General features: G+C 37.8%; 1 protein-coding gene across 6 annotated transcripts in view; it reads right to left on the bottom strand.

Moving 5' to 3' along the window:
* The window catches only part of MYO5A (myosin VA), a 188,842-nt gene that overhangs the window by 80,633 nt on the left and 91,870 nt on the right, over nt 1–16,339 (bottom strand). For all 6 annotated transcript variants that reach the window (XM_039237099.1, XM_039237101.1, XM_039237102.1 and 3 more), the window contains exons 7-11: nt 14,642–14,723; nt 14,171–14,278; nt 11,918–12,024; nt 4,725–4,990; nt 4,018–4,099 (exon numbers count right to left, since the gene is read on the bottom strand). In XM_039237099.1, coding sequence (XP_039093030.1) covers nt 4,018–4,099; nt 4,725–4,990; nt 11,918–12,024; nt 14,171–14,278; nt 14,642–14,723 — 645 coding nt within the window. The remainder of the gene's footprint in view (nt 1–4,017; nt 4,100–4,724; nt 4,991–11,917; nt 12,025–14,170; nt 14,279–14,641; nt 14,724–16,339) is intronic.

Here is a 16,339-nt window from a genome sequence, read left to right as displayed (position 1 = left end):
AAAAGTATTAAGAAACCCAGAAAAACCTTGAGAAAAGATAATCAGTCTCTGATAGGTTTTTACTAATGTTCCTTATGCACGATGAAAAATATACCAATTATATTCTTATGGACATAGACATAAGCCTAAGGTTTGAAGATCACTTCTGCATTATTTCCTTGTGCAAAGTAGTCTAATTTGCTAAAGAAGATAGTACAAATTTTTATCAGAGTATATGCAATATTTTTAAAAAATCAAACATCCTAAAGGTCTGATGATGACAAGCAACAATCCCTTCTCCCATCCCCAGTCTCAGTCTCTGGAGGAAACCATTTTTAACTCTATTTGTTAAGCAGTTAGGCAGGCAAGAGCAAGGAGAAATAAAGCAGCTGCTGGCCAGAGCTCTAGAGCCACCTCAGGGGTAACAGAACAGGAAAGTCCTAGCCACAGAGCTGGCCCAAGAGCCACAAGAGGACTTTCAAGAGCTGAACATGCACACAAAAGATGCAACTTGCTCTTAGATTAAACAGAGTCACAACAAAGCCCATTAGAAACTAATAAATTTATAATACAGAAATAAATATAATTATAACCGAAGGCACCATGGGTAGGCACAGGCACAGATGCCAGAATGTTATATAATCACCAGGTGTCCATCAAAAATGTCAATCAAATACTCTACATAGAACACCCGACAGACTCCACCAGAAGCCTACTAGAACTGATCCAAGAATTCAGCCAAGTTGCAGGGTACAAAATCAACGTACAGAAATCGGTTGCATTTTTATACACCAACAATGAAGCAACAAAAAATCAAGAAACTGATCCCATTCACAACTGCACAAAAAACCATAAAATACCTCGGAATAAACCTAACCAAGGATACAAGAGATCTGTATGATGAAAACTATAGAAAACTTATGAAGGAAATTGAAGAAGACACAAAGAAATGGAAAAACATTCCATGCTCATGGATAGGAAGAATAAATATAGTTAAGATGTCATTACTACCTAAAGCACTCTACACATTCATTGCAATTCCAATCAAAATTGCACCAGCATACTTCTCAAAACTAGAACTATCCAAAAATTTGTATGGAACCACAAAAGACCCCGAATAGCCAAAGTAATCCTGAAAAATAAAACCAAAACGGGAGGTATCACCATCCCAGACTTTAGCCTCTACTACAAAGCTGTCATCATCAAGGCAGTATGGTATTGGCACAAAAACAGACACATAGACCAATGGAACAGAATTGAGAACTCAGAAGTGGACCCAAAAGTAGACAGCCAACTGATCTTTGACAAAGCAGGAAAGAATATCCAATGGAAAAAAGACAGCCTTTTTAACAGATGGTGTTGGGAGAACTGGACAGCAACATGCAGAAGAATGAAACTAGATCATTTTCTCACACCATGCACAAAAATAAACTCAAAATGGATAAAGGACCTGAATGTGAGACAGGAAACTATCAACACCCTAGAGGAGAAAGCAGGAAACAACCTCCTTGATCTCCACCGCAGCAACTTCTTACTTGACACATCCCCAAAAGCAAGGGAATCAAGAGCAAAAATAAATGATTGGGACCTCATCAAGATTAAAAGCTTCTGCATAGCCAAGGAAACAACCCAGAAAACTAATAGGCAACCAACGGAATGGGAAAAGATAGTTGCAAATGACATATCAGATAAAGGGTTAATATCCAGAATCTATAAGGAACTCACCAAACTACACGCCCGAAAAACAAACAACCCAGTGAAGAAATGGGCAGAAGATGTGAACAGACACTTCTCCAAAGAGGACATCCAGATGGCTAACAGACACATGAAACGATGCTCAGTGTCCCTCCTCATCAGGGAAATACAAATCAAAACCACACTGAGATACCACCTCACGCCAATCAGAGTGGCTAAAATGAGCAAATCAGAGAACTCTAGATGCTGGCGAGGATGTGGAGAAACGGGCACCCTCCTACACTGTTGGTGGGAATGTAAACTGGTACAGCCCCTCTGGAAAACAGTGTGGAGATTCCTAAGGAAACTAACAATAGAACTCCCCTATGACCCAGCAATAGCACTGCTAGGAATTTACCCAAGGGATCCAGAAATGCTGAGGCATAGGAGCACATGTACCCCAATGTTCATAGCAGCACTCTCCACAATAGCTAAAACATGGAAAGAGCCCAAGTGTCCATCAACAGATGAATGGATCAAGAAGATGTGGTTTATCTATAACATGGAATACTACATGGCAATGAGAAACAATGAAATCTGGCCATGTGTAGCAACATGGATGGACCTTGAGGGTGTTATGCTGAGTGAAATAAAGTCAGGCAGAGAAGGACAAATATCATATGTTTGCACGTATAGGAGGATTAGGAGGAACTTGACGGAGGAACAAGGGGGAGAAGAAGGGCGGAAATGGTGGGGGAAAGGGAGAGAGGCAAACCATGAGAGACTCTTGAATGCTGACAAAAACTGAGGACTGATGGATGTGGGGGGGAGGGGGGATGGGCATGGAGGAAGACACTTGTGGGGATGAGCACTGAGTGTTATTTGGAAACTAATTTGACAATAAACTATTTGTAAAAAAAAAAAATGTCAATCAAAGCCAAATTTACATGTACACAAAGCAGACTTAAAAGGATGCAGCTAGAGCTTTTTGGGGCCTTTGCCACTGTTGCTCTGGCAGTGGCCCACTTTCTCTCTTCAAAGTGTACTATACTTAGCTACTCAATAAACTCTACCTCTCCATTCTGGTCTCAGGTCTCTAATTCTTTAGTGCACCTGACACAGAACTGAGTGACTCGACAACACTTGAGCTATTTCTTCTGATACTTAACCTCTAAAGAATACGTTTATCCACTTCTTTTTGATTTATTCATTGGAAACATCATTTACTTATTTCTTGATGAGACAAATGAGGACAAAATCATATATATCACCTCTCCACTGCTCCTCTCCTGTCCTCTGAATATTACTACTTTTAGATCTTTTGATTTTTATTAATTTTGGAATTTAAAACAATACCTTTAAGCTTCTATTTTCTGTTCTCATCAATTATAGAGCATATCCCTTGACCTCTCTCTTTATAAAATAAGGATACTAAAGGCTCTTTTCCTGTCTTTCAACTCTCTTCTTTTCCATCTTCAATGCCTATAGGTGGCTCATTTTTAATATCCTCTTTCATCCATACTAAAAACCATCCCTAACCTTGCTCTTAGAAGTGTACCTTACATCTGCTGAGCACTTTACATATTTTAACTCATTTAATCTATACAACCATATGATAGTAGGTGTGGTCATTATCCCCACTATACATATGAGAAGACTAAAGCCCAGAAAGGTCAATTAACCTGCCCAAGGTCCCCTGAAGAATCAATATAGAATGGGATTCCAATGCAAGCAGTTTAGTTTGAGGGTCTGTGCTCTTCACTATTATAATCTACTGCCCCTCGTTTTTAAATACCATGAAATCCCCCAATACCATAATACTTGAAGATATTTGATATTACTACTCCACAAGAGCCACTCTCAAAATATTCCCATTGCCATTGTCTTGGTGAATGTCTCAGAGACATTCTGTTAAAAAGAGAATATGTAAAACAGAATATGTAAAAAATATGTAGAAAAGAGAAGGTGTTCTGATTTTTTATTCTGGAATTTTGCTGCTACAGCAAATAAGAATTAAGATAGTTAAGACAGTCCTAACTCCATAGGAACCACACACTGAAAGAAATACTGGGCTCAGAACTTCATGGTGCCTATGTTACTGCTGACACACTTCCTGCATTACCTCATTCAATTTATAGTTTTCACTATACCCAAACTGTAATATGAAGATCACCTTGAGTCCTATCTGGGCCATAAACACGTTTCTGATGTTGCACTTATTTATTAAACAGCAGTTCAGTTGTTCTAAACCCCAGATAATAAGTATAATTTATAATTTCACTTCAGAAACCAGACTTTAAACACAGAGTAAAATTCAAAAGAATAATTTATAGTAGAATATTAGTTAAAAAAGAAAATTCTTACCATATTGAATTGTTGTTGTAGTTTTTCATTTGCATAATTTATGCAAAACTGTTCAAAACTATTTATTTCAAATGTTTCAAATCTGTAAAACCAAAAATATTATGTGAAGAGGAGAAAAACAAATAGTTTTTTTTTAAATATTCAAAATGTACACATTAGCAAGAAAGAAATGGGAAATTTTCCCACATTGTGAAACTTTCTTTCCACATCAGTGAAGATAAAGGTTTCTAAGCCAGTAACGTGGGCTCTGTACCCAGCAGACAGGCATCAGCCATGCAGCAGAGAGATTTTTTTAAAGGGTCCAGCATGGAGAAATGTTCAACAGTTTGAGTTTTTGAGGGCTAACTCATCCCCAAATGGGGAACAATTGGCATTATGATAAAGTGATTGCTTTTGTCACTTTACAGATTCACACTCACATAAAGGGGAACTGGGAATAGAGATCTCCTAGGTTCTTTTGCAAAACTGAACATTATAATAAAAATATTAGGCATCAAAAAGCACAAGTGTACAGGAAAGGTTTTAACAGTTAAAAGAGGGTACTCAGAAAAGGCAAATTACCAAATGAAATAAGATTTTTAGAAATGTTCTTCTAATTTTCTTTTCTCCTTCCCAGTAGGAGACAAAATCTAATACCCACTTAGAGTTACTAGGTAATCTCTGGAAAGCAATGCTCTGTGGCAGACCACTAAGCCAAATATACTTACCCATATATGTCCAGCACTCCAATAAAAGAGTGCTGTTTAACAGCAGAATGGAGGGCCTGATTGACATGATCTACAATCCAGTTAAAGAGCTTGGCATAAATGTGCTTGGCCAAAGCATCGCGGGCATTCGTGGCCTGCAGCTTGGAGATGGGTTTGATGTATGTCTCTGTGGCGGTAGCCAGTTTCCGATGGCAGAGCCAGTGACACATCTCTTCATAGTCCACACCCATAAGGTCAGAGAAGATGCTGAGAGGTTCATGCTTGGGCTGACAAAAGAGACTGGGTTATTTCCAACAGAATTTACTAGAAAACACTAAAATGAAGGAAAAACAAACAAAATGAAACAAAACAAAAACAGCAATATCTTTGTTATAATGAATGCCCAGATCACTTGAAGCTGATCAGTGATAATAATTATAACCATCCATCAAACCAGCATCTAGGCAGCATTTATAGTCTTTTAGGGCTCATTTCACAAACTATCTCTTCCCTTGTCTCTTCACGGTATTTGTTTATAACTGTCTTCAGGTACCTTCATTCAGTAAGTTGATCAGAAGATCTGTCAGCCTGTCAACAAATATTTACTGAGTGCCTACAGTATGCCAGTAAATAAAACCTGACATGGCCCCTATCTCCAGTCACTAGGGGATATGGATATTAATCAAATGATCGCTCCCTAAAACATAAAATCACTGCGAAGCACAAGGGCACTATACTATGATTCCATGTAAGAGGAGTGTGCCTATTCAAGAGGCAGGGGCCCGTTGCCTTAAGGAACAGAGTTGAGATCTGAAGGATGGGTAGGCAGTGACTTGGTGAAAGGGGGAAGAAAGGGTCTTCAAGCTGAGGGAACAGCTGGTATACAAGTCCTGTGGTGGGAGAGAAACCAGCAATATGAGGGACTGAAGCTGAGTAAGGAAGAAAATGGAGATGAAACCAGAGAGACAGGCAGAGGCGACACCAGGGCTGGTCTTTATCCTGAGAGCAAAGGGAAGCTACTGAAGGGTTTGAAACACGTAACTTGTATGACTTCTTAGATTAGAATCTCTTTTTTGACTTACACATCCCTATCCCCTACAATGTCTTCCATAGGCCTTGCACTGAGTGGACATTCAATAAATACTTGTTTAATTTAATCCTCATGAGTGCATTATATTTTTTAACATCTTCACTAGCATGTTTCAATTGAATCTGATGACATTCCTGGGGAATAGGCAGGATGAACACTGCTATCCTTGAAATGAAATCCAAGAGGACAGCTTGTCAAAAACATCACGTGGCCAATTTATAACAGTGTTGTTACTACAACCTGGGTGTCCTGACACTCTCACCTTCTGACCCTTCCCACTGAAGCAGTCCCTTCCACCTTTGATCTCCCTTCTTCCCAAAGGATCAATTTATATACAAATTAATACCATTACCAACAGCATGCCACAGCTCGTTCAAATAAGCAGCTAATTTCATTCATATAAATATGAATGATTTGACATCATTTAGAAGTGGATCAGTACTGTCTAAACATATTCTTTACCATACTATTATATCAAGGCTATAAACTGTTCTGTTCAAATTTTCTGTAAGTTTACTAATTTTTTGCTTTCTTCATCTGTCTCTTATCTTTGTCTTCTCTAATAATTGAGAGAAGTCAATAATCTACCACTAGGATAAATTTGTCTATTTCTTCTTATGGTTTCCGTTGATTTTTGCTTTATATATTTTAGGCTGTCCCTTTAAGTACATGAAAGGTTGGAACAATTACATGTTGCTGTTGAACAAAATCTCTATCATTACACAGTACTCTATTTTAATCTCTAGATTGCTCTTGGACAAAGTCTATTTTGTCCAATATTGACAGAGGCTCTGCCATATCCCCCCAGTTATTATGGTGTGTCTTTTCCAAACTTTTTATTTTCAAACTTTCTGTACCTTTATGTTTTAGGAATGCTCATTTCAAAAGTATATAGCTGAATTCTTAAACCAGGTATCCAGTTGTTATCTAGTAGTCTAGATGTTTTTAGGGGATCAGGGGCTGGTGATGCATTTTATTTTTTTAACTTTTTGTTATGAACTAATTTCAGACTAACAAAAAAGTTACACTAGTGGTACGAAGAATTCCCTTCACCCAAATTCCCTAAATATTAACATTTTACCAGATTTGTTTGTATCACTTTTATATACATATAAATTAATTTTTCAGAGCCATTGAGAACAAGTTGCAAACATGATGTCATTTTATTTTTTTATTTTTTTTTAAATGTTTTATTTATTTCTAGGAGAGAGAGAGAGAGAGAGAGACAGTGCGAGCAGGGGAGGGTCAGAGAGAGAGGGAGTCACAGACCGAAACAGGCTCCAGGCTCTGAGCTGGCAATCAGCACAGAGGCCGATGCAGGGCTTGAACCCACGAACCGCGAGATCATGACCTAAGCGAAAGTCGGACGCTTAACCGACTAAGCCACCCGGGCGCCCCAACATGATGTCATTTTAGTCTTAAATATTTCAGTGTGCATTTCCTAAAAACTGAAGATACTATCTTATATAACTATGGTGTCATGAACAAAATACGAAAATTAGCAATGATAGAACTCTATCTAACCTATAGATCTAATTCTTTTTTCCCCCCAATTGATCTAATCAATCTCTGCACAGAGGTGGGGGACATATTTTTATCGTCTATGATTCATTCTGAGTTCATACACTGAATTTGGTTGCCATGTTTCACTAGCCTCCTTTAATGTGAACAGGTCTTTTTTCTTTTTTTGTTTTTCTTTTGCAACCTTGGGATTTTTGAATAGTATGTCCCTCCATGTGGATCCTGTATGATGATGCCTCATGATTAGATTTGGGTCATGCCTTCTTGGCAGGAATACCAGAGAAGTGATGTTGCCCTCTCAGTGCACCATATCAGAAGTTAAATGATATTAAACAGACATTTCTCCAAAGAAAACATCCAGACTGCCAACAGACACATGAAACTATGCTCACTATCACTCATAAATAGGGAAATGCAAATCAAAACTATAATGAGATATCACCTCATACCCGTCAGAATGGCTATAAATCAAAAACAGAAGAAACAACAAGTGCTGGCAAGGATGTGGAGAAAAATGAACCCTCATGCCTTGCCGGTAGGAATGCAAACTGGTGCAGCCACTAGGGAACAGTACTGAGGTTCCTCAAAAAGTTAAAAATATAACTACCCTATTATCCAGCAATTGCACTACTGAGTATTGCAATTTCAGTTGCAATTAGCAATACGCTAATTTCAAGGGGTACATGCACTCCCATGTTTATTGTAGTATTATTTACAATACCCAAAGTATGGAAACAGCCCAAGTGTCCACTGACTAATGAATGGATAAAGATGTGCCACACACACACACACACACACACACACACACACACACACACGAATATTATTCAGCCATGATAAGAATGAAATCTTGCTATTTGCAACAACATGGATGGAGCTAGAGAGTATAATGCTAAGCAAAATAAGGCAGTCAGAGAAAGACAAATATCGTATGATTTCATTCATATGTAGAATTTAGGAAACAAAACAAATAAACAAAGGAAAAAAGGACAGAAACAAGCCAAGAAATAGGCTCTTAACTATTAAGTTAAGAACTTGATATCAATCAAGAACTGATTATCAGAGAGGAGGTAGGTGGGGGGATGGGTGAAATAGGTGATGGGGATCAAGGAGTGCACTTGTGATGAGTACTGGGTGTCATACGGAAGTTCTGAATCACTATACTGTACACATGAAACTAGTATTACACTGTATGGTAACTGTACTGGAATTAACATTAAAAACTTAAAAACACGGTCACTATAAACTACAAACCAGAGAAATAGAGAAGTATCTTTAAAGGCTTTTTAAAAGCAAATGATGACAACAACAACAAAAGCAATTAAAAAATAAGTTAAATGATGTTGATTGGTCTCATTACTGGTCTTGTCAACTGTGGTCAGGAGATTAGGGAAATGTCTGCCAAGTATCTCCACGGTGAAGATAGCTATTGTTCCTTTTGTAACTACAAAGTATTTTGTGGAGAGTTCTGTCTTTTCCAGACCAATACACTATTCATTATTATTATTATTGCGTTTAATTAATGAAATTTTATCTACATTTGCACATACTTTTCTAGTTTATTGATCCATCATTTATTCTCTAACTTTAGATCTTCTACCTGGGATCACTTCCCTTCTGCCTAAACCAAGTCCTTCGATATTTCCTTTAGTGAGGGCCACTTGGTGACAAAATATCCCAATTTCTATTTGTCTGAAAACACTTCTATTTTTTCCTCATTCTGGAAAGATATTTTTACTGGATATACAAATTAAGTTCATAGTTACTCTAGAACACTGAAGATACTACCACTGTTTTCTGGCATCTATTGCTGTAGTTAACAAGTAAGCTACATGTTTAACTGTTATTTCTTCAAAAGTAAGAAATTCTTCCTGTTTTAAGATTTTTCTCCGGGTGGGGGCGCCTGGGTGGCTTAGTCGGTTAAGCGTCTGACTTTCACTTAGGTCATGATCTCGCGGTTCGTGGGTTCGAGCCCCGCATCGGGCTCTGTGCTGACTGCCAGCTCAGAGCCTGGAGCCTGTTTCAGTCTGTGACTCCCTCTCTCTCTGACCCTTCCCTGCTCACGCTGTCTCTTTCTTTCCTAGAAATAATAAAACATTAAAAAAAAAAAAAAAGATTTTTCTCTGGGTGCCTGGGTGGCTCAGTCAGTTAAGCATCAGACTTTGGCACCGGTGATGATCTCTCTCTGCCCCTCCCCTGCTCACTCGTGCGCACTTGTGCACTCTCTCTCTCAAAAATAAATAAACATTGAAAAATTTTTAAATAAGATTTTTCTCTATGCCTTTGGTATCATCATGGAGTGCCTAGGGGTGGATTTCTTTTTATTTATTCTAATTGGGATTTTTTTAGACTTTCCAAATCGGAGGTTTAGTGTCATTTTCACAATTTCTGAAACTTGTTAGTAATTATTTCTTTAAATTTTATGTCTGCCTCATTCTTTTTTCCTCTAGGAATTCTCATTGGATTAGATTTTAATATTCTATCTCCATCTCATGCTCCATCTCTGAGTCCTGTCATAAACTCTAGATAATTTCTTTACATCTCTCTTCCAGCTCATCAGTTCTCTCCTCAGTTGTGTTGTGTCAAATTGCTATTAATTACTTTCAGCATTCTGAATAGGTTTGACTCTTATCTGTTGTTTCACCTAGCTCCTTCTATTGTTTCCTTGTGGAACTTGTGATTTTTGACTGTGACCCAATATTTCTTGTAGCTTTTCTCATGGGACTCCACTAAGGCCTGGTTTCAAGGCGGATCATCCAAAGCACACTTCCATGTGCTTCTGTCAGACATCTAAGGCACCACCAATCAAGGACTGATTTAAGCTAAGTTTTCTGTATTTAGCTTTCTGGGACCATCTAGGAACTACAAAATAAGTCTGAGAAGAAGTGTTAGGGTGAGTTCATTGTTGTAAATCTTTAGGCAACTATTTTCTCCTCCTCCACTTAGCCCCAAGGCTCGCTGAAGCCAGATTAACTCTTTGTACTCTTGGAATAGGTGGTAGGGAAGTTTATTACTGGTTCCCATTTAGGGTCTCAGCTTTAGGCAGGGGTGCCTCTGTTTATATGAGTCCTAGTCTTGGTGTTTTGTCTTCTGTATTCCACTTGGCTAAGAAAACAAAAGCTCAAGGTCACTGGGTTCAGCAAATGCCTGAAGGTGAGTCCTAACTTGAGGGTTCTCCTTTCTCATAGTTACTATTTTCACTTAATTTCTGGGATCTGAGTAGTTTTTACATCTTTATTAAATTTTTTAAAAAATATAATTTATTCTGGCTGCAACCCCTGATCTGGGTAGGGGTTGTGAGTTTAAGCCCCACAATGGGTGTACAGACCACTTAAAAATAAAATCTTTTAAAAATATACATATAATCTATCCAGTATAAAGATCAATCAAAGCACCTAGTCAACAATTGCTGGAAATGAATGGCTCATTTTATACATGAGGCAACTGAGGGTCAGAGAAGCTAAGAAACTCACCAAAAAACATAGCATGAGTAAGTAGTAAAGCTGGGATTGGATGTGGGCAGAGACACTAAGACATGTATTTCAAAACTAAAGTCTAAATTACATGAAGTAACCTACACGTAGATTTGCTAAAATCAACTTCGGTATCTAAACAGTGAAACATAAATCTTAAGATAGTTTCCTATCACAATCTTGAGGAAGCAGAATGGAAAAAGAATTAATTATATCAAAACTTCCTCTATTTCAATAAAATTATAAATACCTAAAAATTGTGTGTGTGTGTGTGTGTGTGTGTGTGTGTGAGATGTTTAATCAAAATACTGCAAATCATAAATGCCCAATGAGGAGAGACTCTCAGATTTTGTTACAATTTAAACAACTGTTTCCACGTATGGAATTGGGTTTTAATTCTTGGGTTCAGTTATCACTATGTGGGGAAAATATGCAAATTCTCATGAAGACACCCTGTCCACCAGCCATTTAGTTCAATTTCCCAGGAGTAACCACTACTATAGTTTCCTCAAGAACTTAAAAAAAATTTTTTTAATGTTTATTTTTTGAGAGACAGAGAGAGACACAGCATGAGCAGGGAGGGGCAGAGAGAGGGGGAGACACAGAATCCAAAGCAGGCTCCAGGCTCTGAGCTGTCAGCACAAAGCCTGATGCAGGGCTTGAACCCAAGAACCATGAGATCATGACCTGAGCCGACGTCGGACACCCAACCGACTGAGCCACCCAGGCACCCCCTTAAATAACTTTTAAACCGTATTACAATTCCACAGCTGAAGACACAAAGTTTTCAATTATTGGTACTTGTGCTAAGGGCCAAATAAACCCTTCTCCCTAGATGTCCCCAATCCACTTTCACATCCAATACTTCCCACCTCTGTGCACATGGACCAGACATGTATCCAAGTTCTCTCTCCTCCTACCCCTAACAAACACAATCACTGTGCACCAGGGATTAGCATCCCTATTTCTTTACTTTCAGTTCAAGATTCTACTTGGGATAATTTATTCCTCTAATAATTATCTCTCTGATAATATTAAGAGAGATACTTCAAATATACTGCTTCCATAAAGAATCAACAAAACTGAAACACAAATGAACTGCTATCACACTAAGCATATTCTGAACTTACAGGTATTGTGCAGCTGTCTGAATCCCGAGATGTAAATGCAACATTGCCTAAGTGAAGGATGCCAGCAAGTATTCGGAAAATTCCCATCTGATAAGACTCGCTAATTCCTGAAATAACAGAGTAAATGAACAAGTGATTAGAAACCATTACAGTAGACAATTTTAAGCCTATTTTTAACTCTTAAATATTGCCAGTTGTGCAGATGGTAACATATCGTGGTTAGTAACACTTTCACCTTTATTGACATTAACATAAAAACAGTTCAGCATCATGGTTGAGAGCATAGGTTGTGGAGTAAAAACTGGGCTCAATGCCTGGCTTTGCTCCTGACCTGCCATCCCACATGGGCAGGAACATCACCCTTCTGTGTTTCTGTTTTCTCACTTGAGATATGGGAATAGCAGTGAATATCTCAAAGGGTGTCTGTGAACATTAAATGAGAAAATGCATGAGTCGTGTAGCATCTTAACACATATGGGACACGTGGTAAGTGCCCAACAAATTATCACCATCATACCCTGGATTTAGGTATTTTATTAACATTATTACTTTCTGTATTTCCTCTATTCCAAATGCAATTTGCAGCCCAATAAGGCTGTTTTGATTCCTATTATTTAGTTATTTCTAATTACAGACCAAGTGTAAGTCAAAGAAATCTCAAGAAAAAAAAAAAAGAAATCTCAAGATTAGAAGTTGAGGCCAGTGCTGTCCCCCAGCCTGATGAGGGAGTATCTAAATGCAGCACCAGAGCAGGAACTGAAGGACGGGACAGGATGAGAAAGCTGTACAGCCCTTGGCTTTCTCTCCGACCTGGCTTCATTTTTCAATAAGGAAAGAATTTCCTAAACATTAGATATAATTATATGGAAGTGAAAGTGGTAAAATTATTTCCAAATACATAATCATATATGAGGTAAGTGAGAATTGATCTCATAATGAATGTTTTTACCATCACCTACATTATGGCTTTTACAAATTTGCCATTTTCTATCTGCAAATATATTGAGCCACAGAAGTAAAGCAGTATTTTTCAAACTTCAGTATGCATATAAATCACCAATGGATCTTGTTAATGTGCAGATTCTGATTCATTAGTCTGAGATAAGGTTTGAGTTTCTGAATTTTTGAAAGCTTCATCATGGTTCTGGACCATACTCTGATTATCAATGCTTTTATTTTTGTAAGTGTTTTTCTCCTTTTTTAAAAATAGTTTATTGTCAAATTGGTTTCCATATAACATCCAGTGCTCATCCCAACAAGTGCCCTCCTCCGTGCCCATCACCCCCCTTCCCCTCTCCTCCACCCCTATCAGTCCTCAGTTTGTTCTCAGCATTCAAGAGTCTCTCATGGTTTGCCTCTCTCCCTTTCCCCAACTATTTCCCCTTTTCTCCCCCATGATCCTCCATTAAGTTCCTCTCAATCCTCCTATACGTGCAAACATATAGTATATGTCCTGCTCTGCCTGACTTATTTCACTCAGCATAACACCCTCAAGTTCCGTCCATGTTGCTACAAATGGCCAGATTTCATTCTTTCTCATGATTAGCAATGCTTTTAAATCAAATCAACTCACCTCATAGTATTCTTCAAAACACCAACATATGATGTTTGTTATTTATATTTTGGGGTTTTTTAAATAAATGATTCACCATTAAAAGTTGTACATTATAGTTCCAAAGATTAATTTATTCACATGTAGACCTCATATTTTTTTAAATCTCAGAAACGAGTGATAGCTCATTTTAAAACAGTAAAATAATCAACATGTAATACAATGTTTTGTCATTATGCCAGCTCAGCCACATTTCCCAGCCACAAAAGACCCCAGAAAAACAAAAATAAAAACCCTACAAAATGTAAGCTTGTTCAGGAAACCATTTCATTTAGCTTTAGGTTTCAAATTTTGTGAAAATTTAAAGAATTATAGTTAGTTCTACTTACTTTAATGCCCTCAATTTGTTCTTTAAACAGCTTTATTGAGGGATAATTTACATACCATAAAATTCACCTGTTTTAAGTATGCAATTCAGTGATTACTTGTGCAACCAATACTACAATCTGTTTTTAGAATAATTCCCACCACCCCAAAAAGAAATCTTGTGCCCATTTGCTGTCCAAAGGTGTTTTATAAGGAAAGTTAAATCTCCCAACAGCATTCACTACCTAATACAAAGCAAAGCCCATATTTCAAGCAAAGGCTGCTTAAATCAGAGAGCTACTGCTCATAAGAGCGCAAAAATAAAATTACATTACCTAGCAAAGTGCAGGCCTGCCTGGTATGTGCCATCTCCTTGGTATCATCGACTCCTTCAATCACAGGACTGCCACCTTGCTTTGTGTAATGAAAGTTATTTGCATTTCCTGCAATTAAAGAAAATAAAAGATTTGCAATCTATGAAAAATCCTTGACTTCTACCTTTATGTCAACTCTAAAGTTGACACAGTGATAGTACAGTTAAATGTACAGAGTCCGGAGTTTGATTCCCTCTGTACTCATCACTCATCTTAAACAGGTTATCAGTTCATGGACAATCTTGCTTCATTTACACAGCCATTCACCTCTTTCTCATCACCAGCTTATCGTGAAACCAATTATAAACTTGTTATCATTTTATTCATAAATATTTCAGTATGAGATAATTTCCTTTTTAACAAATAAGTTTATGAACTTGGGAATTAATAGAAAGCAATACCAGGACAATAAATCTAACACTATATTCATACCTAATCGCAGCATTTTAAATTCAGGTAAATTTGCTGAAGCACAAAGCTGATAGAAGATATGATAGTTTCTCTCCTCTTCTGCCTTTGAAATAAGAAGAGTTTCAATTATAGCATTTTAACCTAAATCTCATAAAATTCAATCATAAAATAAAGTTTTAATATTTAATTCAGTGAAGTAAGTTATCCCTTACCAAATTTCCTAATACATGTTTATGATTATTAAATTTTATGATTTATTAGCTATGTGCATATATGTATGTATCTGTTAGTTCCATTCAACAAAAATGATCTGATAATGATGCTTTTTGAAGTAAAGAATAGCTTGATATATGCCATCACTTTAAGAGATCATTGCCTTTGGGGAAAACTAAAACTATATTTTTCGAAAATAGGTATCCTTTGCTTTTCTAAAGTTCACATTATACCACTCACTTTTGCAAAAGGCCTACATTAGTACCTGTTCTGTGAACCAAAATAAACCCACAGAGGATTTTTTACAGAAACACAAAAATAATGTTTAGTGTTTGTTTTCAGTGAGCCATTACAGAGGCAGCATACTGTCAGAGCAGCGAGGGCAGCCCCACCCATCTCCTCGGCCGGAACTACACTCAGCATCTCATCAACCTGCCATACCTCAAACTGTGTTTGAGAGCATTGGTGCTTCATCATGATTTATTTTGTGCATCCATTAACAAGATGTGTCCCAAGGTATCAGAAAAGCCTAAGAGAGGTAATTTTTGGGGTCTAGGGATGCTCAAAAACTTTTCCACGTAACTTAATTGTATTTTTTCCTTGCTTTACACCATGTCAGCTTACAAAAGTTTTCATATGAACAATCTACTTTTGGATAGTGAGGGAAATCTGTACTCCGTATTTTCTCACAGTACCTTTTAAATTCATAGTCTTCCTAACACTTTATTTTCTTTTTAATGTTTATTTATTTTGAAAGGGAGTGAGCTCAGGGGAGAGTAGAGAGGGGGAGAGAGAATCACAAACAGGCTCCATGCTGTCAATGTAGAGCTTGATGTGGGCTCAATTCCATGAACTGCGAGATCATGACCTGAGCTGAAGTCAAGAGTCAGAGCTCTATTGACTGAGCCATCCAGGCGCCCCTTCCTAACACTTTAAATTTTTTTTACTTAAAAATATTTTTTTCTTTAATGTTTATTTTTGAGAGAAAGAGAGACAGAGTGTGAGCAAGGGAGGGGCAGAGAAAGAGGGAGACACAGAATCTGAGGCAGGCTCCAGGCTCCAGGGCATTAGCACAGAGCCTGATGCAGGGCTTGAACTCCAAACCATGAGATCATGACCTGAGTTGAAATCGGATGCTTAGACTGACCCACTCAGGTGCCCCCGCTTCCAAACAGTTTATTTATTTATTTTATTTTTTTAATGTTTTATTTTTGAGAGAGACATAGAGACGGCATGAGCAGGGGAGGTCAGAGAGAGAGGGAGTCACAGAATTGGAAGATGGGCTCTAGGCTCTGAGCTGGCTGTCAGCACAGAGTCCGACACGGGACTCAAACCCACGAAACATGAGATCATGACCTGAGCCGAAGTCGGACACTTAACTGACTGAGCCACCCAGGTGCCCCTAACACTTTAAACGAAAAAGTATATTCCATGTTTGCCATATGTCAGCTGGATCACTACTGTGGCTGCTTGTAAGAAATCCACAAATGTACTACACCATCTATA

This window comes from Hyaena hyaena, unplaced genomic scaffold (assembly GCF_003009895.1).
Source record: "Hyaena hyaena isolate Hyena2069 unplaced genomic scaffold, ASM300989v1 scaffold_120, whole genome shotgun sequence".
Lineage (NCBI taxonomy): Eukaryota > Metazoa > Chordata > Mammalia > Carnivora > Hyaenidae > Hyaena > Hyaena hyaena.
This window is presented reverse-complemented; position numbering and strand designations above follow the sequence as displayed.